This window comes from Sapajus apella, unplaced genomic scaffold (genome assembly GCF_009761245.1).
Source record: "Sapajus apella isolate SASKATOON/1434 unplaced genomic scaffold, GSC_monkey_1.0 scaffold5, whole genome shotgun sequence".
Taxonomy (NCBI): domain Eukaryota; kingdom Metazoa; phylum Chordata; class Mammalia; order Primates; family Cebidae; genus Sapajus; species Sapajus apella.
In genome coordinates this window covers 41,610,716-41,634,939 of record NW_022436945.1, presented here as the reverse complement: position 1 = coordinate 41,634,939, position 24,224 = coordinate 41,610,716, and the positions used below count along the sequence as shown (strand labels likewise).

General features: G+C 40.7%; 2 protein-coding genes across 8 annotated transcripts in view; both read left to right on the top strand.

The window, feature by feature from the left end:
- The window catches only part of PDCL2 (phosducin like 2), a 42,203-nt gene extending 36,795 nt beyond the window's left edge, over positions 1-5,408 (top strand). Inside the window, exon 6 of the mRNA XM_032274247.1 lies at positions 5,242-5,408. Within this exon, the coding sequence (XP_032130138.1) occupies positions 5,242-5,396 (155 nt within the window). The 3' untranslated portion in view covers positions 5,397-5,408. The remainder of the gene's footprint in view (positions 1-5,241) is intronic.
- Positions 5,409-13,571: 8,163 nt separating this feature from the next.
- Positions 13,572-24,224, top strand: part of CLOCK (clock circadian regulator) — a 115,350-nt gene continuing 104,697 nt past the window's right edge. For 5 of the 7 annotated variants that reach the window (XM_032274239.1, XM_032274237.1, XM_032274240.1 and 2 more), the window contains exon 1: positions 13,573-13,748. The gene's annotated coding sequence lies outside the window, so the exon portion shown is untranslated. Of the gene's footprint in view, positions 13,749-13,915; positions 14,047-24,224 lie in introns of those variants that run through there. The other 2 variants (XM_032274241.1, XM_032274236.1) reach the window with 2 other exon arrangements.

Sequence of the window (24,224 nt, the reverse complement as noted above, 5' to 3'; positions counted from 1 at the left end):
TTTTTTTTTTTTTTTTTTTTTTTTTTTTTTTTTTTTGCTTTCCATTTGCTTGGTAAATCTTCCTCCATCCATTTATTTTGAGCCTATGTGTATCCTTGCATGTGAGATGGGTTTCCTGAATACAGCACACCATTAGGTTTTGATTTTTATCCAATTTGCCAGTCTGTGTCTTTTGATTGGGGCATTTAGCCCATTTACATTTAAGGTTAATATTGTCATGTGTGAGTTTCATCCTGCCATTTTGATGCTAGCTGGTTGTTTTCACGTTAGTTGATGCAGTTTCTTCATTGTGTTGACGGTATTTACCATTTGGTACATGTTTGGAATGGCTGGTACTGGTTGTTTCTTTCTATGTTTAGTGCTTCTTTCAGGAGCTCTTGTAAGGCAGGCCTGGTGGTGATGAAATTTCTCAGCTATTGCTTGTTTGTAAAGGATCTTATTTCTCCTTCTCTTATGAAGCTTAGTTTGGCTGGATATGAAATTCTAGGTTGAAAGTTCTTTTCTTTAAGGATGTTGAATATTGGCCCCCACTCTCTTCTGGCTTGTAGGGTTTCTGCTCAGAGATCCACTGTGAGTCTGATGGGCTTCCCTTTGTGGGTAACCCAACCTTTCTCTCTGGCTGCCCTTAGCATTTTTTTCCATCATTTCAACTCTGGCGAATCTGATGATTATGTGCCTTGGGGTTGCTCTTCTTGTGTAATAGCTTTGTGGTGTTCTCTCTATTTCCTGGACTTGAATTTTGGCCTGCCTTGCCAGGTTGGGGACATTCTCCTGGATAATATCCTGAATAGCATTTTCCAGCTTGGATTCATTTTCTCTGTCACATTCAGGTACACCTATCAAATGTAGATTAGGTCTTTTCACATAATCCCATATTTCTTGGAGGCTTTGTTCATTTCTTTTCACTCTTTTTTCTCTAATCTTGCTGTCTCGTTTTATTTCATTGAGTTGATCTTCAATCTCTGATATCCTTTCTTCTGCTTGGTTGATTTGGCTCTTGAAACTCTTGTATGCTTCGTGAAGTTCTCGTGTTGTGTTTTTCAGCTCCATCAGGTTGTTTATATTCTTCTCTAAGCTGTTTATTCTATTTAGCATTTCATCTAACCTTTTTTCAAGGTTCTTAGTTTCTTTGCATTGGGTTAGAACATGTTCTTTTAGCCACCTTCTGAAGCCTGTTTCTGTCAATTCATCAGACTCATTCTCCATCCAGCTTTCTTCCCTTGCTGGTGAGGAGTTGTGATCCCTTGGAGGAGGAGAGGCATTCTGGTTTTTGGTGTTTTCATCCTTTTTGTGCTAGTTTCTTCCCAACTTCGTGGATTTATCTACCTGTGGTCTTTGTAGTTGGTGACTTTCAGATGGGGGTCTCTGAGTCAACATCCTTTTTATTGATGACTAAGTTATTTCTTTGTTTTTTAGTTTTTGTTTTAACAGTCAGGCTTCTCTGCTACAGGACTGCTGGAGGTCCACTCCAGACCCTGCTTGCCTGGAGATCACCTGCGGTGGCTGCAGAACATTAAGGGTTGCTACCAGTTTCTTCTTCTGTTATCTTTGTCCCAGAAGGATACCCACTAGATGTCAGCCTGAGCTCTCCTTTATGAGGTGTCTCTTTGGATATATGGGGGTTGAGGAGCTGCTTGAGGAGACAGGCTGTCCATTATAGGAGCTCAAGTGCTGAGCTGGGAGCCCCATTGTTCCATTCAGAGCTGCTGGGCAGGTAAGTTTTAGTCTGCTGCAGTGGAACTCATAACCACCTTTTTTCCCAGGTGCTCTGTCCTGGGAAAGTGGGGCTTTATTTATAAGTTCCTGACATGCTGCTGCCTTTCTTCAGAGGTGCCCTGCCCAACACAGAGGTAGTCTAGTCACAGTGTGCCAGCAGAGGCATTGCTGAGCTGCTGTGAGCTCTGCCCAGCTGCTGTGTGAACTTCCTTGCAGTTTTGTTTACAGAGGTACGCTTAGAACTGCCTCAGTAATGGCACTCTGCCTCAGTAATGGCAGACTGCCTCAGTAAAGGTGGATTGCCTCAGTAATGGTAGACTGCCTCGGTAATGGTGGACTGCCTTGGTAATGGCGGACTGCCTCTGTAAAGGTGGATTGCCTTGTTAATGGTGGACTGCCTCGGTAATGGCAGATTGCCTCGGTAGTGGTGGATTGCCTCGGTAATGGCCGACACCCTTCCCCCAACCAAGCTGGACTGTCCCAGGTCCAGCAGCACTTGTTGTGAAACTCCCAATCCAGAGCGATTCGGATTGTTGGGTTTTGTGGGGGTGGGACTTGCTAAGCCAGATCACCTGGCTCCCTGTTTCAGCCCCCTTTTTTTCAGTTGAATGGGTGGCTCTGTATTACAGGCATTCCAGGTGCCAGTTGAAATGGCCACCCAGATTTGTGTGAGTTTTTGTGTGCAGACCCGTGGCAGTGCTGGAAACTAATGGCACTTTTCAGTCCAGGAATTTCCTGGTCTGCGGGCAGTAAAAACTCATTTGGAAATTCAGTGATCACTCACCCTCTGCGTTGTTCTCAATGGGAACTGCACTCCAGAGCTGTTCTTATTTGGCCGTCTTGGGTCTGTCCCCATTAAAGTTTTCAAATGTATCGACATGCATTTTTCCATAGTAGTCCCATGACTTTTAAAATTTTTTGAGTATTTTAATCTTTATGAGAGATCCCATTTACTTATAGCTTCATTTGATTTTCACCAGTTAGACTGTTAGTTTTTTTGTCAACTCGATGGGTATAAAATTATATCTTGTCCTTGTTTGGTTGTATCCCATGTAAATACGTTATTTTGCTTATTTTCTTGTGATCATTTTTGCCTGAGATATGTCTATTAGTCTCATCGAAAAACCAGCTTTTGATTTTGCTGGCCATCTCTATTGTTTTTACTTTTCTACTTTTATAAAGTATTTTCTTCATTATATCCTTCCTTCTTCTTGGTTTTACTTTATTGTTTTTTTTCCTAGCTTTTTGATTTGAACTTTTAAACCATTTTTCAGCCCTTTTAAAAAAAAATGTCACTATAGAATGTGTCTCCCCAAATTCATGCGTTGGAAACTTAATTCCCAATGCGAAAGTGTTGAATGGTCGGACCTTGAAGGGGTGATTAGGTCATGAGGGCTTTTCCCTCATGAATGGATTAATGTTGTTATCATAGAAGTAGGTTCATTATCACATGAGTGGCTTCCTTATCACTAGAGTGGGCTTGTTATAAAACTGAGTTTGGTTCTTTCTTGCTCTCCCTCTCATCCTCTCACCTTCCATGAGGGAGTGACAGAACAAAAATGCCCTCTCCAGATTCCTGGTACCTTAATATTGGACTTCCCAGCCTTCAGAATTGAGAGAAATGAATTTCTTTTCTGTATAATTACCCAGTCTGTAGTATTCTATTACAGCAGCACAAAACAGACTAAGACAGAAAATTGGTACCAAGAAGTGGGGTTGTTTGCTGTAACAAATACTTGAAAATGTTGGAGCTTAAGTGGCACAACTGGTTATCACGTGGTACTTACATAACAGATACCTGAAAATGTGGAACTGACATTGAATCTGGGTACAGTAGTTCCCCATTACCAATGGGAGGATATGTTTCAAGACCTCCAGTGCATGCCTGAAACTGTGGATAGTACCAAATTCTATAGATACTATGTTTTTTCTATACATACACACCCGTGATCAAGTTTAATCGATAAATTAGTCAAAATAAGAGATTAACAATAAAATAGAACAATTATAACAAGATAATGTAATAGAAATTATATGAATGTGGCCTCTCTCAAACTGTCTTATTGTACTTTATTCTGAGTACCTGAAACCACAGAAAGTGAAACCTCTGATATGGAAAGATTATTATAATGGATAGAGGCTGAAAGAACTTAGAGGAACAGGATAGAAGCAGCCTAGATTGCCATGAATGGAGCAATAAGGTGATTCTGTTGAGGACTCAGAAGAAGAGAACTGTAGGGAAAGACTGGAACTTTGTAGAGATTATTTAAGTAGTTGCAATCAGCATGCTGGTAGAAATATGGATTGTAAATCCACCAAGATTTCAAAGATCTCTGATGAAGTCTCAGATGAAACTGAGGAACAAGGTTTGGAAACTGAAGTAAAGGCCATCCTTATGTGCAGTTGAAAATAACTTGGCAGAATTGTGTCCATGTCCTATGATTTTTATGGAAGGCAGAATTTAGAATGATGAACTAGAGTATCTGGAAAAAGAATTATCTAAGCAGCAAAGTATTGGACTTTTAAGTTGATGTTGGAACAAGTTGAAACTTTTGGGGCTATTGGGATAGAATGAATGTATTTTGCATGTGAGAAGACATGAATTTTGAGGGCTGGGGTAGAAGGCTATGGTTTGAATGTGTCCCCTTAATAACCCTCAATGCAACAGTGTTAAGAAGTGGGACCTTTAAAGGTGATTAGGTCTTGAGATCTCTGCCCCCAAGAATGGATTAATGTCATTATTGCAGAAATGGGGTTGTTGTCGTGAGAATGGGTTTGGTTTAAAACTAAGTTCAGCCCTCTCTTCCTCTCTCTCACTCACTGTCTCTAACTCACTTGAATTCTGCCATGGCATAATCTTAGCAAGAAGGCCCTCACCTGATGTAGCCCCTCAACCTTGTGCTTTCCAGCCTTCAGAAGTATAAGAAATCTCTGTTCTTTACAAATTACCCAAGTCTCACGTATTCTGTTATCACAAAACAGACTAATACCCAGTATAACCATAATTTCTCCCTTTAAGTATAACTCTGCTGTATCTAATGTGTATTTTAATATTGTAGCTCTTTTACTGTCACTTAGTTCTAAAGATATCATCAGGCTGGGCAAGGTGGCTCACACTTGTAATCTCAGCACTTTGGGAGGCCAAGGTGGGTGGATCACTTGAAGTCAGGAGTTTGAAACTAGCCTGGCCAAGATGGTAAAACCCTGATTCTACTGAAAAAATACAAAAATTATCTGGGTGTGGTGGTATGCACCTGTAATTGCAGCTACTTGGGAGGCTGAGGCATGAGAATCTCTTGAACCTAGGAGGTGCAGGTTGCAGTGAGCCAAGATTATGCCACTGCACTCTAGCTGGGTGAGTAAGACTTTGTTTCAAAAAAAAAAAAAAAAACAAAAAAACTATAAATAAATAGATCATCATTTCCTTGGTAATATTACTAACAGTCAAGTCCTGTTTCATATAGATAAAAATTCTTCATTTTTCCAAGATTTTTAACTGACTTAACGATGGGTTATTTATTACAGAACTTGAATGGAAGCTAGCAGAAGTTGGAGCAATACAGACTGATTTGGAAGAAAATCCCAAAAAAGACATTGTAGATATGATGGTATCTTCAATTAAAAACACTTCTATTCATGATGACAGTAATAGCTCCAACAGTGATAATGATACCAAATAGAGAGAAATATTCAATAAACAGCTTTTAAAGTATATGTGTACTAAATGTTTTACTTACGACTGCTTTTATAATTAGAGATCAGAAAATTTATAAATATATTTATTTAATTTTCATTTTATATTAGAATTATGATGTATTTGCCATTTCAAAAATTTGTCATTTCAGAATATTCATTGTTGCCTCTTACAAAAAACAGAATTTGTATTAAGCCCTTAATATTTTTCTGTGGTTTATGCTTTTTCTAACCCATGTTGGACAAAAACAGAAATATTACAAGGATTTTCTTGCTTACTCACTTCCAGAGAGAACTATGAATTAAAGCAATGATAGAAAACCATGAAACTTTTTTTTTTAAGTTCAACACATTTTAAAGTCCAGAGACTTAAGTAAAAAGTTTTAAATTTATGACCATAATGCTTTTTCTTTGAAATCTCTTACCTATTAAAAAATTAACCACTTAATAGCACAATGCAATTAATAAATTCTGAAAAATACATAAAAGACATCTCCATTCATTATTATTGTTCTGAGTAGTTACTATTAAGTTAGAAATTACTAAGTATTCTCACTAATAGTTAAACTCTAGAATTATTAGAACACTATGCCATATAAGTTTCTAAATCCTGAGGAGAGGTGAGAAAAATATATCATAGGATGATCTATATTTTAATAGTAATCACAGAAGAATTAATCATGAGAAAATATACATTAGCACACTGCAGAAGACCTATAGGATGTTTCCCCTTGGCATAATAATGAACATCACTTTTAGAGAAAAGGTTGGTAAATCCAGCATATAAGAGTTCAGTGACAGATTTTATTCTCCTTTGTAAAATTCATTACCCATAATTCTCATTATGGATGTTCATTGATATTTGTGAGAGAATCTAGACTAGGTTTAAATGCCTAAATTACAAAAATAAATTGATGAGAATTGAGGCAACTGAACATTGAGTGATCTAATTTTGGAAAGGATTAGAAAAACCCCTTTCTTCTGAGATAGTAAATATACATCTTGGGACTAGATGGAGGAAAGTTCAGAGAGGTCACACACAGTGGTCTTTATTATAGCATTACACACACATGTCAAAGAGGTAATTACCTAGTTTTATTTACCCAATTCCTGAACCCTTCAGAAATGGATGGATAAGTTACTATTCAGGATAAAACCAGCCCTGGAAATGAAAGGAAGAGCCATTTTCTAAAGTTACAATGTAACTCTAAAGCCATCTAATGTATATAATCATATTTATCAAAATAATATTCATATGCATTATTTTCCCCTCCAAATGAAACCAAATGCAAAAAGTCCCCCTAAATGTAGTCTTTTTAAAAGTAAATACATATTTATCTATTTTCTTTTTAAAGTTAAAACAAAGAAGTACTAATAGTATTTAGGAGAGCTTAAAAAAGATATTTCCCTTTGTCTTAACTCAGATCCACCAGGTGGCAGTAAGTTTTTGCCCACAAAGTTTTGAAGACTTTAACATTTGTAAAAATTATAAAATCGTATCATGTTAGAACTGTCTGCTTGTGATTCCAGCCCTGCTCTTTAGCAACGTGCATGCACACATTCTGATGGCTGCCAACACGGGTCATTACTACTTCCATACACTGCTTCATGTATATATTCTCATTTGACTAGGGTAAAAATATTTGTCAGGATATGCAGAAATTATTTAATATGTAATATTGTTTCCCATTTTACTGAATGAATATTCAAAGGGGTACAAAATTACGTTTTTTAAATTGCCAATATTCATTTTTTGAAGGATAAAAATTAATATTTTATCCTAATATTTTTGTCTATTTCTTGCCAACTGTGCTCTATTGAATCTCCCTTCTCTACTTTATGGTGCCTTGTTTGTGAAAATGTGGTCCTAGAATCAGCAGCATTCCTAAGGAGCTTGTTAGAAATGCAGAATCTCTGGCCCAATCCCAGACTAACTTAATCATAATTTTCATTTTAATGAGATCCCCAGGTGATTGATATGCGCATTAAAATTCGAGAAGCACTAGGCAGCAAATCCTTTAAAAACAACCTGAGCATCTTCTTTTTTACTCATCTCACAGTGTGGGTTATTAAGTCTATCTAGTTGAACTCTCCAATGTCAGTTCCAAGCAAATATTCTCTGGCTGAACTTGTGACTTAAGGAACTCTGAAGATGAAAGGTGGGGTTTGTTTTCAACCAGTTTTTCCCTCTCCTTCTGAGACAGGAGAATAGGGTCTGGACGCAGGGAACCTAGGGCTGTTTCATGCCAACTTCCTAGAGCTAGATTTAAAGGAAAGCCCTAATTTTCCATGCCTACATAACAAAAGGACCAGAGGATACTTCCTTTGCAAACCCTTGCCTTTTGTTCCTGGCTGATTGGAAATTGGCTGTTGGCAACCAATCAGACTGATTGTGGGCTGAGTGTCCCCTTGCAGCTTTGTAACTTTACCTTAGTCTGATTGGTTGCTTTCAGCAACCAATTGTGAGCCACCACTTCATTTATGTGAGGTGACCATGAAATGAAGTGGCCAATGGGAAGCCTCTAGGGGGTATTTGGACCTGAGAAGATTCTGAGCCACTGCTTGGGCCTGCTCCCACACTGTGAAGTGTACTTTCGTTGTCAATAAACTCCTGCTTTCGTTCTTTAGTTGCTTCATCCTTTCTTTGCTTTACTGGGCGTTTTGTCCAACTCTTTGTTCAAAATGCCAAGAACTTGGACAACATGCAGTCATGACCCTCTACCAGTAACACTTTCAGGGCCTATCCCTCTAGTGTTGCGGACTGGGAGAGAAAATAGAGATAAAAGGGATAAATTTCCCTTAACTGTACAACGAATACTGCATCCAAATGTTCACTTACTCTTTAATGGGGCACACTCAGTTCTCTTAGAAACTCTGGGACAGCTTCCCAACTACACAGTCCCTCAATCGACATGGGAGATGCACCAGTTGTACCTCTATCTCTACTTACTCTCCTAGTGTCCTCTCCCAGAAGTAAATCCAGCCTCTTGCTGCTAGAATTTCTTTCCCCCTTGGTGTCAAGATGGTTCAAACCTGGACAGCACTTTCTACACAGCATCAATTGACCCATGAGAAACTTACACATCTTTGGTATCCTTGCTATGCCAAATGGTAAATGTTGTAGATTGCTTTATTTCAGCCCACTCTCTGGCCAGCTATTTCTCCAACTCCTGTTTCACGTAGGTACAAGGCAATATCAACAAGTTTGCTGGTGAATGAGATACCACTTTCCCTCTCCTCACAGTCACCTAGCTGATTCTGTTGGAGCCTTGTTCACTTGCGGTAGAGTGAAGCATAAAAAGGAAAGAAAAAGCCATAACACTCCCCAGAAACCTGGCTTTAGTAATTCTCTCAGATGTTTTTCCTCTTCCCAAATGTTGGGCTTATATGGTCCGAGGGTAGACAGTTGGAGGTTTTGCATATGGTAGATACCTTTTTGTCCAACTTTTATCCTTGGGTGAAAGAGTGGGTATCTGCCAGCAGATACCCACTCTTTACCCAAAAGCTGGCAGCTCTTTAGAAGGTGAGGTACTTCATGCTCTTGTTCCCTATTTTAGATTTCAATCAGCATCTTCATATACAGGTAGTAGCTGTATCTATTCTTGTGGGTTCTCAAGTATTCAATCACTAGAACAGTATTAGTCATATCATATTTCACTAACTGATTTTAGTTTGTTTCTCCTTTGTATTTTCATGTGCATTACTAAGGCAACCCCATGACAATAATCTGCCTGCAGTCATAATTTAGGATAAAAATGATCCTAAAAATCTTCTTTCTGGCATTTCATTCCTTCATTATATCATTCATTCACCTCAAGCATTGGTGTTTTTTCGTTTTGTTTTGAGACTGACTCACTGTGTCACCCAGGTTGGAGTGCAGCAGTGCGACCGGGGCTCACTGCAGCCTCCGCCTCCCAGGTTCAAGCGATTCTTTTGACTTAGCTTCCCAGGTAGCTAGGACTACAGATGTGCACCACCACACTCGGCCAATGTTTTTGTACTTTTAGTAGAGATGGGGTTTCACTATGTTGGCCAGACTGGTCTTGAACTCCTGACCTCAAGTGATCCACCTGCCTTGGCCTCCCAAAGTGCTGGGATTACAGGTGTGAGCCATCACACCTGGCCTGGTTTTTATTTTTAAATTTTAATAATTTATTTTAGTGATGGGTTCTTGCTATATTGCCCAGGCTATACCTGAACTCCTGGGCTCAAGCAATCCTCCCACCTCAGCTGGAACTACAGGTATGTGCCACTGTACCCAGCTCACCTCTGGCATTGAAATGGATGCTACACATATCAGTGGCAAAGAAAACACATGGTTCTTGCCCTTCTGGAGCTTACCATGTGGTGGTAGGGAAAATAGTTAATAAGAAAATAAATGCCAAACAAATACATACATAATTTAAACTTGTAAGTATTATGGGGGAAACTGAACACAACAGAAGAGAATAACTGTGGATACTATGGGGTGGGGGGCAGGATCTTTGAGATATGAAGGTTGAGAAGGAGCCAGCCATGAGAAAAGGTAGGAGGAGTCCAGGCAAGGGCACAGCATGCATGAAAGCCTGAGAGAACAGAGAAATTAGCAAGGAACTGAAAGGCAGCAAAAATAGTAAGATATGGAGAGGTAGGGAAGGGCCAGATCAAACAGGTTATTGTGGCCGTAATTAGGAATTTGTATGTAATGGAAAATGATAAAAAGGGTTATTGAAGAAAATAACATGAATTCATTTTTATTTTCAAAATAATTTGGCTGCTCTGTGGATAATAGATTGAAGGGGCATCCAAAATATATGTGATACAGAAGAAGAGACATCAGGTAGATAACTAGACATGTGTGTATAGAGTCTAAGGGAGAAGTGAAGGCTGGAGTTAAAAATCTGTGAGTCATTTCAACTATTCCTAGGGTTCCAACAGGAAATAATAAAGATCTACAACCACCATCATCACCACCTAACTGTTACACAGCAGCTTAATTTACCTTTGATCATCACAGTTCTCTGAAATGCTTATTCTTGTAACTTTACAGATAAGTACCTGAAGCTCAGAGGAATTACTTGACATGCTCACTGTCTCTCAGCATTAGTCAGAATTTAAGCCAAGAGTTTTGACCACAAAGTCTACAATACTACCTCAACTATGAGGCAGGGTTTTGTAGATCTATTTTAAAGGGACTAGAAAGAATATGAGTAACAATAAACTATGCAAGCTTTAACAAAATACTTAACCTTTAGTCCCTATTAAGAATATTTTAAAGCTTCCTGTTCTCCAATTCACCTTAAATTATGGTAGTAAAACTAGGAATGTCAATGAATGGATGAGAGAGTTATTAGGAAAGAATAGATACAACTTTGTGACTGATGGGACATAGAAGTTAGGGCAAGAATTAGAGTAAGAGACATGAAAATTACCCAAAAAGGAATATCATTGACCAGAATAGCCAATATTTCTATGGAATTTCTTACGTACTAGATAAAATTACACACACACACACACACACACACACACACACACACACACAGTCTCAATTATGCTATGAGATAGGATTGTAATTATCCCATTTTGCAGATGAGGAAATTACAGAGAAATAACTTGCTCAAATCACGCAGATATTAGTGGTGAAGCTATAATTTAAATCCAGGCATTTTAGTTCCTGATTCTGTACTCTTAACCACTATCCTACATTGCCTACCAACTGGGGGAAATCAGTTGACAGAGAAGTTGGAAATACTCAGTTTAAATGACAGCAAGGTTCACAAGGAGTGAACAGAATATCTGAAATTATGTTTAAGGCTACGGAATATAGATTTAGGATCTATGAAACTATGAATCAGGATTTTGGTTTTATGGAAATGTGAGATCTGGAAGTTGGAAAAGCTATTGGAAATATCCAATACAGGCCAGGCACAGTGGCTTGCGCCTGTAATCCCAGCACTTTGGTGGCTGAGATGGGTGGATCACTTCAAGCCAGGAGTTCAAGATGAGCATGGCCAACATAGTGGAACCGTCTCTACTAAAAATACAAAAATTAGCTGGGTGTAGTGGTAGGCATCTGTAATCACAGCTACTTGGAAGGCCGAGGCAGAAGAATTTCTTGAACCTGGGAGGCAGATGTTGCAGTGTGCTGGGATCATGAGACTGTACTCAAGCTGGCAACAGAAGAGACTTTATCTCAAAAAAAAGAAAAGAAAAGAGAAAAAAAAGAAATATCCATTTTTTTTTTTCTTGGAGAGACTGTGGGGAGAAAGGAGAAGCTGTGAACTGAACCATGGGAAATGTTCAAGCAGTGAGAGAGGACTGAGCAGAAAAACGGGGGATTATCAACAGGTCTTGGTAAATAATTAAACAGAGTGAGAGGGGGAGGAGTCAAAGATGGACATGGTTTGATCTTGGTGACTGAGAGGACAATGAAATCATTAAAAAGGGCAAAGGAATTTTTTAAGATATATGTTCTAGATGATGGGGAATGTAAGGAGAAATCAGTGTCTCTAGAATAAAATTCAAACCTCTATCCTAGAGAAAGCATTCAAACCCTCTCTTGTCTGGCTGCAACCTACCTTATCAGTATTATTAACTCTGCCTCCTGTCTTGCTACCTACCTCTTGTCAGCCAGGACTCTTGACTCCATGTGAAAGAAAACTTCTCACTGGTTTAAGCAATAAAACAGATGCAAGAATTTCTGACTGGTTTAACTGAAATTTCCAGAGGAATCTAATCCATATTGGTTGCAGGACCTCAAACATATCTTTAAGCCAAACCTCTGTCTTCAAATCTGCTTTTTTTCCATGTTGCCTTCTTAGAATTCACGTGTGGAAAGACGGCTCCAGGTCTCCATTCTCCCACATTTAAACCCACTGATAAAGAGGTAACAGCCTTCTTAGGAACTGTAGTTTACAACAGAGGATTAAAACTCAAATATGCTTTCCCTCTGTGTCCTGCTCAGACCAAATGGACTGAGAGTGGGTAAAGGATAGTTCTTCAAAGGAAATTATCAGAATAGGGAATGAATGCTGAACAGGCAAAAATGTCGACCAGAATCTCTCCTGCTATATGATGGAGTAAATTAACGAATTATGTTTTCCCACTCCTGACAGAAAAATCCTCAGGTGAAGGAACAGAGATCTGAATAAGTGCTTCAGTTTGATGTTCTTTTGCCCTGAGCATACAGCAAGAATTGAAAATGTGTACTGAGGTGAATGTTACCTTTAAGGGAGGATTTTATAGCCAAAACAGTAAAGTGTATTTTTTGAAACAAGAAGATGGCTTCTACTTCAAACCAAAGAACATTCATTAAAACATAGGAAATACTAGGAATTACAACTGTAAAGATCTTCTTTCCAGTAGAAGCGCTGAAATGTGCTTTCTCCTGTGGACCAAGGATACCTTAACGCATCAAGGCAAGTATTTCCTCAAGATAAGTAGTAGTCACACGTTGTTCCAACGAGGAAATCCATGCAAATTAGGGTCCTGGTTTATTTTCCATGCTTCATTCCCCATCTTCCATTATACTGCCACTTGGTTTTTAATAAAAGGCCAGGAGAAAATCTCCAAATAAGCAAATATATCCTGACCTCCTTTCGCTTCCCTCCTCCGGCCCAGGGCGCATGCCCGGTCTCCCAAGCCCACCCAATAAGAAGCAACCCAAGCCGCGCTCCTCCAGGAGATGGGAGAGGATGTCACAGGCGGTCCAGGCGCCTTCGCAACTCTTCTCTCCCAGCACCAGGAGAGAAAACGCGAGTGATGCCACTGGGGGAAAATGTCTCCTGCCAACACCCGAAAAATGTAACCTGGCGTCGGCAGTGTTTTGCTTTGGAAGTGAGAGCGGGTTCCCTTTCTGGCCTCCGGATCCCTCATCCGGCAGGAAGCTCTTCCTCCTCCTCCTCGCCCCCAACAAACGGGGTGAAAGCCAAAGAGCCTCCAAGACCTGAGGCTAGCGCTCCGCCGGCCGGCCGCGCCCTCCACCCAACCAGGCCCCGCCTTCCCGGCTTTCTAGTAACCGGCGCCCTTCCCGGCCGGGGCAGGGAACCGGGCGCCTGCAAAGCCAGGTTTCAGCCCAAGGGAGCGGGAGTCTTTTCGGGCGTCCGGGATCCCCTGGCGCGGCCGCGCGCTGCCTAACGGAGCAAGTCGCATGCGCATCGAGCCGCGCCGGGGAAAGGGAGAGTGAGGGGAGGGGCGAGCACAGAGCCTCCGCTGGCTGTCGGAGCCCGCCGGGTCGCAGACGACGCATGCGCCGGGAGGGGGCGCAATCACCGACTCGGCCTGCGGCAGCCGGTTTAAAAAAGGAAACCCCGGAGAGCGAGAGCGCGAAGGAAATCTGGCCGCCGCCGCGAGCGCTCCCGGTGAGTGGCGTCCGCCGGGTGGGCCCGGGGCCTGCCGTCCGCCGGCTGGCTTCCTTGGCGGCGCATGCGCGCTCCCGGCCGCTGGAGGAAGGGAAGGGAAGGGAGGGGGAGGAGGAGTGGGCCACAGTAGCGGCGAATTTTTGGGGGGGGTTGGTGGGGGGCGCCACTCAGCCCCAGGTGCTGCTGGAGGTGGGAGCCGCGGCGCCTCCTGCACACAGGCAGGGTAGTGGTTCCGAGTCACCGCAGCGAGAGACCTGGGTGGGGGAGGGAAGAAGCCGGAGCTGCCGCAAGCCACAAGGTGAGGGCGCGGGGAAGGGGAGGGAGCGGGGGGCGGTGTGTGTTGGGCCGGGGGGCGGCGGCCAAAGGTGGGGAAGGCGGGAGCTGAAGCCCAAGTTTGGCGTCTCATTCTAGCTTGTCTTTTCCCGGGACTTGGGGCGGAGGCCCGCCCTGCCTGAGAGGCCCTCTGGGGCAGCTGGGGTTACCTGCGGGGCAGGGGCGGGACTGGGGTGCATGGCGGGGCAGGGTGGCTTGAGGGCGCCCAGAGCTGCGGCCCATTTCAGCAGCTGGGAGGCGGGGAATGCCGGGGACTGGGTGCAGAGAAAGCTTTCTCTGGGGACCCGCTAGGCCTTGTGACCCACTTTATTCCTGTCACCACTCGGGCACGTTTGGAGCGGCGCCCAATGGGGCGCCGGGGCGGCCAGCTCCTCCGGGGAACCCCCGCCCTCCCGGCGCCCGGCCCTCGCGCCGCGGTCCGCAGTCCGAGCGGCAGCCGTTGCCGCCCGCGGGCTGGTTCCGTTAGTGGTCGTGGTTCCGGGGTTCCGTCCCTGGGCAGCGCGCGGCTCCGAGCGTCTGACTCCAGCGAACGCGCGGGTTTGAGGGTTGGCGGCGAGGCGCTCGGTTTCTCTTCTTCCCTGCAACCGCGCTTCCCGCTCCCCTAGGTTTCTTTCCGCTGGTGAAGCTGGGTTTTCTGGAGTTGGTCCTGGCGCTCTGGCCCCTGGAGTGTAATTTCCTACACGCAGCGCCGCAGAGTTTATATTCTTTGAAAGTGTCGCTGTGTAGAAGTCATTTTGTTGATGGTAGGTGAGCCTAATTCTGCAAGATAAAAGCCTCAGTCTCTGACCTGGCAGATGAAAGATCAAATCAGGTTGTGGTTTCATGCAATTAGAATGCCACGCTCTACGACTTTAAGGCTTTTTAGCTTTCTTTAAAAAATAAAAGATAAAGTTTTACACTGGCAGAAAAGCACAAGAAGTAAAGAAACTTTACAGTCGTTGTTGATTTGACTATAACCCTGATCCCCCAAATCAAAGGTAATTTCACTGTGAAGATTGCATTCTGTCTTTAAGTGATTAGAGGAGAAAATTGTGCAATATTCCCCTTTACCTGTTTGAAGATAAACATTCTTAAAAGGATGTAATTTAGATAATGAGTTGCTTTCTCTGAAACTTATCCCTTGGGACACCTCAAATCTGGTTGTTTTCAAATCTTGGGGGAAAGAAATTAATTCAAGTGTTAAGTGGTTGCCTGAATAGAATGTCTTTAAAGGTTCGCCTGAAGAAAGCAGACTGAAAACGTGCTAGAGCTAGGCATAATCAGTTATGAAAAAAGAATGAGGAAGCTTTCTGTGTTCTGACATGGAAAGATCTCAAAAATTTGTTAGGAATGAAAAAAGCAAGGTGTAGTACATTGTGAATAGTGTGTTATGTTTTAAGGGCGAGGTGCAGTACCAATTTATGTTTGCTCTTTATATGAAGAAATTCTGGGAGGATCTAGAAAACTAACAACAATGGGGGAGAGGGAGAAATAGTCTAAGGGAATGGTGGGAAATGAGATGTACGATGTGTATGTCTTCATGTTTTCAAATCTTGTGTCCATTATGGACCCATAAACTGGATTAAACAAAAATCCTCCTCCCCCAAATAATTTATGTGATTTCTGTTGCCTAATTTATGGTGATTTGGGTCATTTTCAATATGATTGTTTTTAATATTTTTTAGGGAAATCAACTAAAGTTTGGGATACATTTTATGGCTATTACACTTTAATTTTTAAGATGCCAAGATCTTAGACATTTACCTTTTGAAGATGTTTAGTTACATCTCGCGCCTCTAAAATATATAATGACTGTTTACATCTGGCATCATGGCTGGATTATGCTGCTTTGAGAGTGTAGTTGGTGTTTCCCTCTTCTCCGTTTTTCAGGAGTCATAGGTGTATAAAATTTTACTTAACCGCAAAGTTTCATGACAAACAATTGGAGGATATGAACATTCCCTTAAAATGCTAGTAGACTTGATTGTCCAGGTTAGTTTGCTTTTCAGGCTGGGAAACTTTTCTTTCTTTTGAGGAAATAAAACATGAACCCCAGTGAAATGTAAAGTAAGAGTGTGTGTGTGTGTGTGTGTGTGTGTGTGTGTGTGTGTGTTTATGTATGTGTATGTAGTTGTTTTTCATGAAAAAATAAAAGACAGTGTTCTGTTGGTACAAAGTCAACATTTTTTTAGGACTGGATTGTTGTAAACCTTTTTAATGAGGTTAAGACTGCACAGACAGTTGTTAGACGAGATATAATTTTGGAAGGGGACCCTCAAACTCCCTCTGGTGACTAATACCGTATAATCAAAGTAGTGAATAGTGAGTAATGGGCTGCAGTTGCTGTGGGCATTTTTGTAATATTACCAGTATTCCCTTTTATCTTGTAGGATAAGATACTTGTATTATTTCTGTTTGATATGTTGGTTTTTCTAATAGACTTCTGCAAAATGGCACCTATTTTTTATTTGAATTCCATGTGGGTCCATTCAGTCTTTTTAAAAAGTGGAATTACATTTCAAAATCTTTTTTTTTTTTTTTTATTTTTTTTGAGATGGAGTCTCGCTCTGTCGTCAGGCTGAAGTGCAGTGGAACGATCTCGGCTCACTGCAGCCTCCGCCTCCCGAGTTCAAGCGATTCTCCTGCCTCAACCTCCCGGGAAGCTGAGACTCTTATTTTTAAAATTACAGAAATAAGTTGATACTTGTAAAATGTTAAAACAATACAATGTATATATAATAAGTGACAACCCCTTTACATACTTCCACTTCTAGCCCACATTCCTCCCCAGAGGAATCTGGGGAGCACAGCTACTTGTATACCCTTGACTGAAGGGTATCACTGTTAACAGCACTGTATGATCTTCTAGATCTTTTCCCATGTATTTGCAAATATGTCCTTTTCAGTCTTGAAAACTGAGTTGTCTTGAATGATCATCTGCTCTGCCGTTTTGCCTCTAGTATGGGCTCTGCTATTACCTACAAGTCAGGGACATTACTTGGAGCATGTCAGAAAGCTTAACATCTGATGTACATCGAAGGTGATACTCATCTTTTCACTAGTGGGGGCCAGTTGTTAATGGATGCATTTGCAGAGTTTGCAGGGAGGTCATACTGATGTGAGTTTTATCTGGTATAGGTCGAATTCACTGTAAACTTTGAGAGTTCAAGGTGGGAGAATGGCTTGATCTCAGGAGTTCAGGACCAGGTTGGGCAACAGAGTGAGACCTCTTTGCTCCAAAAAAAATTTTTTTTTTTTAATTAGCCAGATGGGGTGGAGCGCACGGTAGTCCAACTACTTGGGAGAGGCTGAGGTGGGAGGGTCACTTGAACCCAGCAGTTCTAAGACCAGCCTCGGTGACAGAGTGACACCTGTTTTAAACAAAACCAAACCCCAAAAATACTTGGATTCCATGAATTTTATAGGACTGTTTTTTAACAGTCCAAGTTTTAGGGTTGTCTTTGGCTTTTGACCTGATCAGTAGCATATGGGATAAACTTTGATTTTTTTCCTTTTGTACTTGCTTGCGGACTACTACGAAAGCCTCCTCCTAGATTACACCAGCCTCTTCAGCTCCTGTTAAGCAGACTGTCCTTAACTTAGGGACACTGATACTGACTTGGATAAAATTTAGCTTTTGAAGGGGAAAGGAGAGAAAAGGTTCTTTGGTCTGGCTTGTGCTTAGCTGACAGCAAACAACTAGTATGCACTCCCCTCTCCTCCATCCACCCCCCTGCTTCTCTAATAGAGGTTTGTTTGTTTTAAACCAGGTTACAAAGAATTACCAAACCTTAATTCTTTTTAGCTGATAGAGTTTGCAAAAAGTTCAGATTATTGATCAAGACTATTTACTATACTATGGGAGATACCTAGAAAGATGCAGTATAATTGAGCCTGCCTTCAGTGGTTTGGACATCTAGTATGATTAAAAGAGCATAGACATTATTATTTTTCTTATTATTTGAGACAGAGTCTAGCTCTGTCACCCAGGCTGCAGTACAGTGGCATGATCTCAGCTCACTGCAACCTCTGCCTCTCTGCTTCAAGTGATTCTCCTGCCTCAGCCTCCTGAGAGTAGCTAGGATTACAGGTGCCTGCCACCATGCCCAGCTAATTTTTGTAGTTTTAGTAGAAATGGTGTTTCTCCATGTTGGCCAGGCTGGTCTTGAACTCCTGAGCTCAGGTTATCGCCCGCCTTGGCCTCCCAAAGTGCTGGGATTACAGGTATGAGCCACCATGCCCAGCCGAAGATCATAGACATTATAACACAAGGTAGAAAATGACAGATTTTAGAAGAAAACTACGTACAATATTTGTAAGGGTGATCCTATTTCTGGCTGGTTTATTTTGGGGGGTAGGTTGGAAGAGGCATGGGGTTTTGAGGGAGAATATGTATCTCAACTTTTTAATTAGTTAAGAGAGGAAACAGCTCAGATCTTAGCTCTTGATAATGTAAGGAGTTGTTACATTCTTTTAGCAGGCATCTGTGAGACTGATAGCTATTTTAACAGGTTTTTTTTTTAAATTTTTAAGGTTTCCTACTGGAAAGAACCATTTGATGTATTATTTGATAATTATAATGTAATCTCTTTAATCTTTAGATTTCTGGATTGCTAGGACAATTAGGAAATTAAAACCTATCAGTTAACTGCTGTCTACCATCAGATATGTCAGACAGTGTTAAAGGAAAATTGTTTCCTCCTATCCCGTTCTTAAAGTATATATTTTGTCACCTCTTCCCCACATTGTTACTTCTAGTGCTGTGTCAAAATGCTTATTTGCTGTGACTATTTTAATAAAACAACATTGTGGGGGAAAAGTCAAAGTTCCACACTGTAGCAAAACTGCCTTTTAATGTTTATTTCCTTACAGTTTTTTACAGATGCATAAAGTAAAATATTTTTTAAGTTTCTTTTTGGCGTTACACCAATGGCTGTCGCATTTTCTCCTTTTCTGAATCAAAATTCTAGAGAGAGTTGTATGAATTATTTATAGAACACTCAAATGTCAGAGCAATATAATTATTACTAATTGTCTATAATTACATAATAGCATTTATATTTACACGCTGCTTTACGACCGTTTATTAAAAGCCCTATTAGGTGTAACTTGTGTGAAATAGGTGGATAAAGAGATTCCTGTTTTTCTCCCATTTTTTTGATTTTGCAAATGTTAAATTATTTAAACTCGTTCTCATAGCCTCAACTTTGCGTTATTACTTTAGTTTTATATTTCATAGAGCTGTAATTCTGCTAATTTTAAGTCTTAGAATTCTGCAGAAAGAAATCACTTGTGAAAAATGAAATTTTATGAATTACTTTGTCTCAAAGTATGCTGTTTTGGATATAATTCACTTTTCATTTTTCAGAAACATTTTCGTTTTTACATCAATAATGACAAATATTAAGTCAAAAAGTTTCTTTTTCAAAGAGTCCACATTCAGGTATTTACATTTTTAATTCTAATCCCAAATAGTGGAAAATGGGATGTGAGGGTGATCTGGCTGTGACGTTACCCCATTGATCACCAGGGTTGATTTGGCTTATCTGGCTGGTTTGACAGGTGTCCCCTTCCTCCCTCACCACTCCATGTGCGTCTTTCACCACTCCACGTGGGTCCCTTTCTAGGCTGCATGCTCGGTTGAAGAGGACGACCAACCCTGATAGAGGAGGAATGGTCTTTGGTCAAGGATATAAGAGTACCTGTGCTACCCTGCTAGAACTGCCAAACAAGCTCTCAAGGTCCAAACAGTGGAAAATGAAAGTTCAGGTTGATTCATGTTGGCAGGTTTTTATATTAAAATAAAATTTAAAAACACAAATGGGGTTATACCAATAAAGTTTCGCCCTTCTCTCCCCTCCCCTCCCCTCTTCCCCCTAGTTATAAAAATAGCACATCCCTAATGTAGAAAACTTGGGAAACACTAAGAAAGCATAGATTACATTTTAGGCTGGGTGTAGTGGCTCATGCCTGTAATCCCAGCACTTTGGGAGGCTGAGGTGGGTAGATCACTTGAGGTCAGGGGTTCAAGACCAGCCTGGCCGACATGATGAAACCCCGTCTCTACTAAAAATATAAAAATTAGCCAGGCATGGTGGAAGGTGCCTGTAATCCCAGCTACTTGGGGGGCTGAGGCGGGAGAATCAATTGAACCCAGGAGGCAGAGGTTACAGTGAGCGGAGATCATGCCACTACACTCCAGCCTGGGTGATAGATTGAGACTCAGTCTCAAAAAAAAATTAAAAATATTTCATTAGAGATCCTAACACCAAGAGTGCTGTTGTTAATCTTCTATATTATCTGTCTGCTTCCTGCATTTTGTTTAGCCATTATATAAGCATATGTACTTACATGATGTTATGGGCTCATAATGTAGTTCACTGTGGTTTACTGTAGTGCAAGCTATTCTGTTCACTTAACGGTGAATTATCAGCCAGGCACTGTGGCTCATGCCTGTAATCCCAGCATTTTGGGTGGCCGAGGCAGGTGGATTAGCTGAGGTCTAGAATTCGAAACCAGCCTGACCAACATGGTGAAATCCCATCTCTACTAAAAATACAAAAGTTAGGGACACCTGTAATCCCAGCTACTTGGGAGGCTGAGGCAGGAGAATCACTTGAACCCGGGAGGTGGAGGTAGCAGTGAGCTGAGATTGCACCATTGCACTCCAGCCTGGGTGACAGAATGAGACTCTGTCTCAAAAAAAAAAAAAACATAAAGTACAGTGAATCAACATATTTTCATGTCAGTATTTTTCTACCATGTGATTATTTTTAGTAGGTAGTGACATTCTCGTCTCTCTATAATAATTTACTTATCAATCTTCTGTTGGACTCTGAAGTTGTTTTCAATTTTTAGAATAATACTGTCACTTCCCTATATTATGCGTTTTGATACTGGCCTACCTACTATCAGTGATTTTTTTCTAATTTGGTTTCTCTGAAAATATCTCAATTTCACCTTTTTTTTTTTTTTTTTTTTTTTTTTGTGAGACAAGGTCTCACTCTGTCACCCAGGCTAGAGTGTAGTGGTATCAACATGGCTAACTGTAGCCTCAACCTTTTGGGCTCAGGCAATCCTTCCACCTCAGTCTCCTCAGTAGCTGGAACCACAGGCACATGTCGCATTGCCCAGCTAATGTTTTAATTTTTTAAAAGACAGGGTCTTGTCATGTTGCCCAGGCTGTTCTTGAACTGCTGAGCTTAAGAGATCCTCCCACTTTGGCCTCCCAAAGTGCTGGGTTATAGGTGTGAGTCAGCATGCATGGCAGTTTCACTTTTTTTGAAGTGGTTTGTGTTTTGTTTTGTTTAGTTTTTTTGAGAGAGAGTGTCGTTCTGTTGCCCAGGCTGGATTGCAGTGGCGCAATCTCAGCTCACTGCAACTTCTGCCTCCCAGGTTCAAATGATTCTCATGCCACAGTCTCCTGAGTAGCTGGGATTACAGGCATGTGCTACCATGCCCAGCTAAATTTTTTTATATTTTTAGTAGAGACAGGATTTCCCCATGTTGGCCATGCCAGTCTCCAAACTCATGGCCTCAAGTGATCTGCCCACCTTGGCCTCCCAAGTGCTAGGATTACAGGCATGAGCCACCATGCCTGGCCTGAAGTGTGTTTTCACAGGATATAAAGTTCTAAGTTGGTAGTTATTTTCTTTCAACATGTTAAGAATGTTTGGGTGCTTTCTGGCTCCCTTTCTTTTTGTTGAAGTCAGCTACCAGTCTTACTGAAGGTAATGTATTAGCTATAGTCTTGCTGAGGATAATGTGTCGTTTATTTTTCTTTGGCTACTTTTAAGGCTCTGTCTTATTTTTAAAGCACTTTGACTATTGCGTGGTTTTCTTTGTACCTTTATGTGTTCAGATGTGGTTTTCTTTGTCACTTTATGTTTATAGAGTTATTTGAATCTGTAGCTGGATGCCTTTTAGTTTTGGAAAGTTCTGTTATTACCTTTTTATATATTATTTCTGCTCCTTTTTTCTTTTTGGGTCCTAATTATCCATATATTAAACTTAATCACCGTGTTCCACATGTTGCACTTTTTTTCTTTGTTTGGATATTTTCTATTGACCTGCCTTCCAGTATGCTAAAACTATCTTCTCTTTTGTCCAAACTAATCATTTGTGTTTTTAATTTTACATTGTAATTTTGAGTTCTAGAGTATTCCTTTGATCTTATTTTAAAGACTTGTAATACACTTCAGTTCTCTTGAACTTGCTAATTATAGTTATTTCAATGCTTGTCTTTTCCAATATCTGCATCATCTGTTGGTCTGTTTATCTTGTTTGTTTTTCTGTTGATTATTGGTTATATGATTGTATTGTTCTGTCTCTTCACATGCCTGGTAAGTTTTCCAAGGAACTTATCCATTTCATCTAACTTGTTGCATTTATTGGCAAAAAAGTTACTTATAATACTCTATTACTGTTCTTTTAATATCTGTAGAAAGTGTAATAATCTAATATCTGTATAACCTCTAGAAATTTAATATCATTCCCAATACTGGTAATTTGTCTCTGTTCCCCTTTTCCCTGATCAGTCTGGCTAGAAGTTTATTAATTTTATTGAGGTTCTTGAAAAGTTAACTTTTAGTTTAACTGACGGCCTGTAGATTTTCTTATTTCTGCCCTAATCTTTATTTCCTTTCTTCAGCTTACTTTGGGTTTAATTTGTTTACTTTTTCTAGTTTTCTTAAGATAGGAGCTGAGGTCATTGATTTGTGGCCTTTCTTCTTTTCTAATGTAAGCATGCTATAAACTTCCCTTTAATTGTTTATAATTTATTTGTTTTTTGAGACAAGGTCTCACTGCTGCTTAGGATAGAATACAGTGGTATGATCATGGCCCACTGCAGCCTTTACCTCTCTGGCTCAAGTGACCCTCCCACCTCAGCCTCCTGAGTAGCTGGGACTGGAGGCATGTGCCACCATGCCTGGCTAATTCTTTATTTTTATTTTTATTTTTTTGAGACTAGGTCGCATTCTGTTGCCCAGACTTGAGTGCAGTGGCACAATCACGGCTCACCACAGCCTCGATATCTCGGGCTCGAGAGATCCTCCTACCACAGCCTCCTAAGTTCCGGGACTACAGGCGTGTGCCACCATGCCTGGCTAATTGTATTTTTTGTAGAGACAGGGTTTCACTGTGTTGCCCAGGCTGGTCTTAAACTTGAGCTCAAACAGTCCACTTGCCTCAGCCTCCCAAAGTGCTAGAATTACAGGTGTAAGCTACTGTACCTGGCCAGAGTTTATTAAATTTTTTTCTGGAGATAAGGATGTCACTATGTTGCCCACATTGGTCTTGAACTCCTGAGTTAGTTCAAGCAATACTCTTTCCTTGGCCTCCCAGAGTGCTGGGATTACAGATGTGAGCCACCATTCCTGGCTGTTTCCAATTTTTTATATATTATTGTTTCATTTTCATTCCATTCAGAATACTTTATAATTTCTTTTCTGATGTCTTATTGCATCTGTAGTTTATTTATAAGTGTGTTACATAGTTTTCAAATATTCAAGTATTTTTCAGAGATCATTGTTATTTTTAATTTAATTCCATTGTAATGAGATAATTTTAAATTTATTTGGATTTATTTTATGGCCTAGAATATATTCTGTCATCATAAGTATTCTTCATGTGCAGTTGAAAATGTGCGTTTTGTTGTTGGGTGGAGTGTTCTATAAATGTCAGTTAGGTCAAGTCTGTTGATTGTTTTGTTTGTGTTTCATAATTTTTGATTGAATGCCAGTTCATTGTGTAGTAAAAAAAAATTAAGCATTACCAGATAATGGTACATTTTGCTGGGCTGGGAGAGAGGTGGGGGAAGGGGAGGTTCATCTTCTATGCATATAGCCTAGAGAGCTCTATTAGTCTGTTTTCATTACTATAAAAGAATACTTGAGACTGGGTAGTTTATAAAGAAAAGAGGTTTAATTGGCTTACAGTTCTGCAAGGTGTACAGTAAGCATGGTGCTGGCATCTGCTTATAGACTTTTCAACAACCAGATCTTGTGTGAACTCACTTATCACCAAGGAGATGATACTAAACCATTCATGAGGGATCTGCCCACATGATCCAGTGGCCTCTTACTGGGCCCCACTTCCAACATTGGGAATCACGTTTACATTTCAACATGAGATTTGGAGGGGACAAATATCCAGCCCATATCA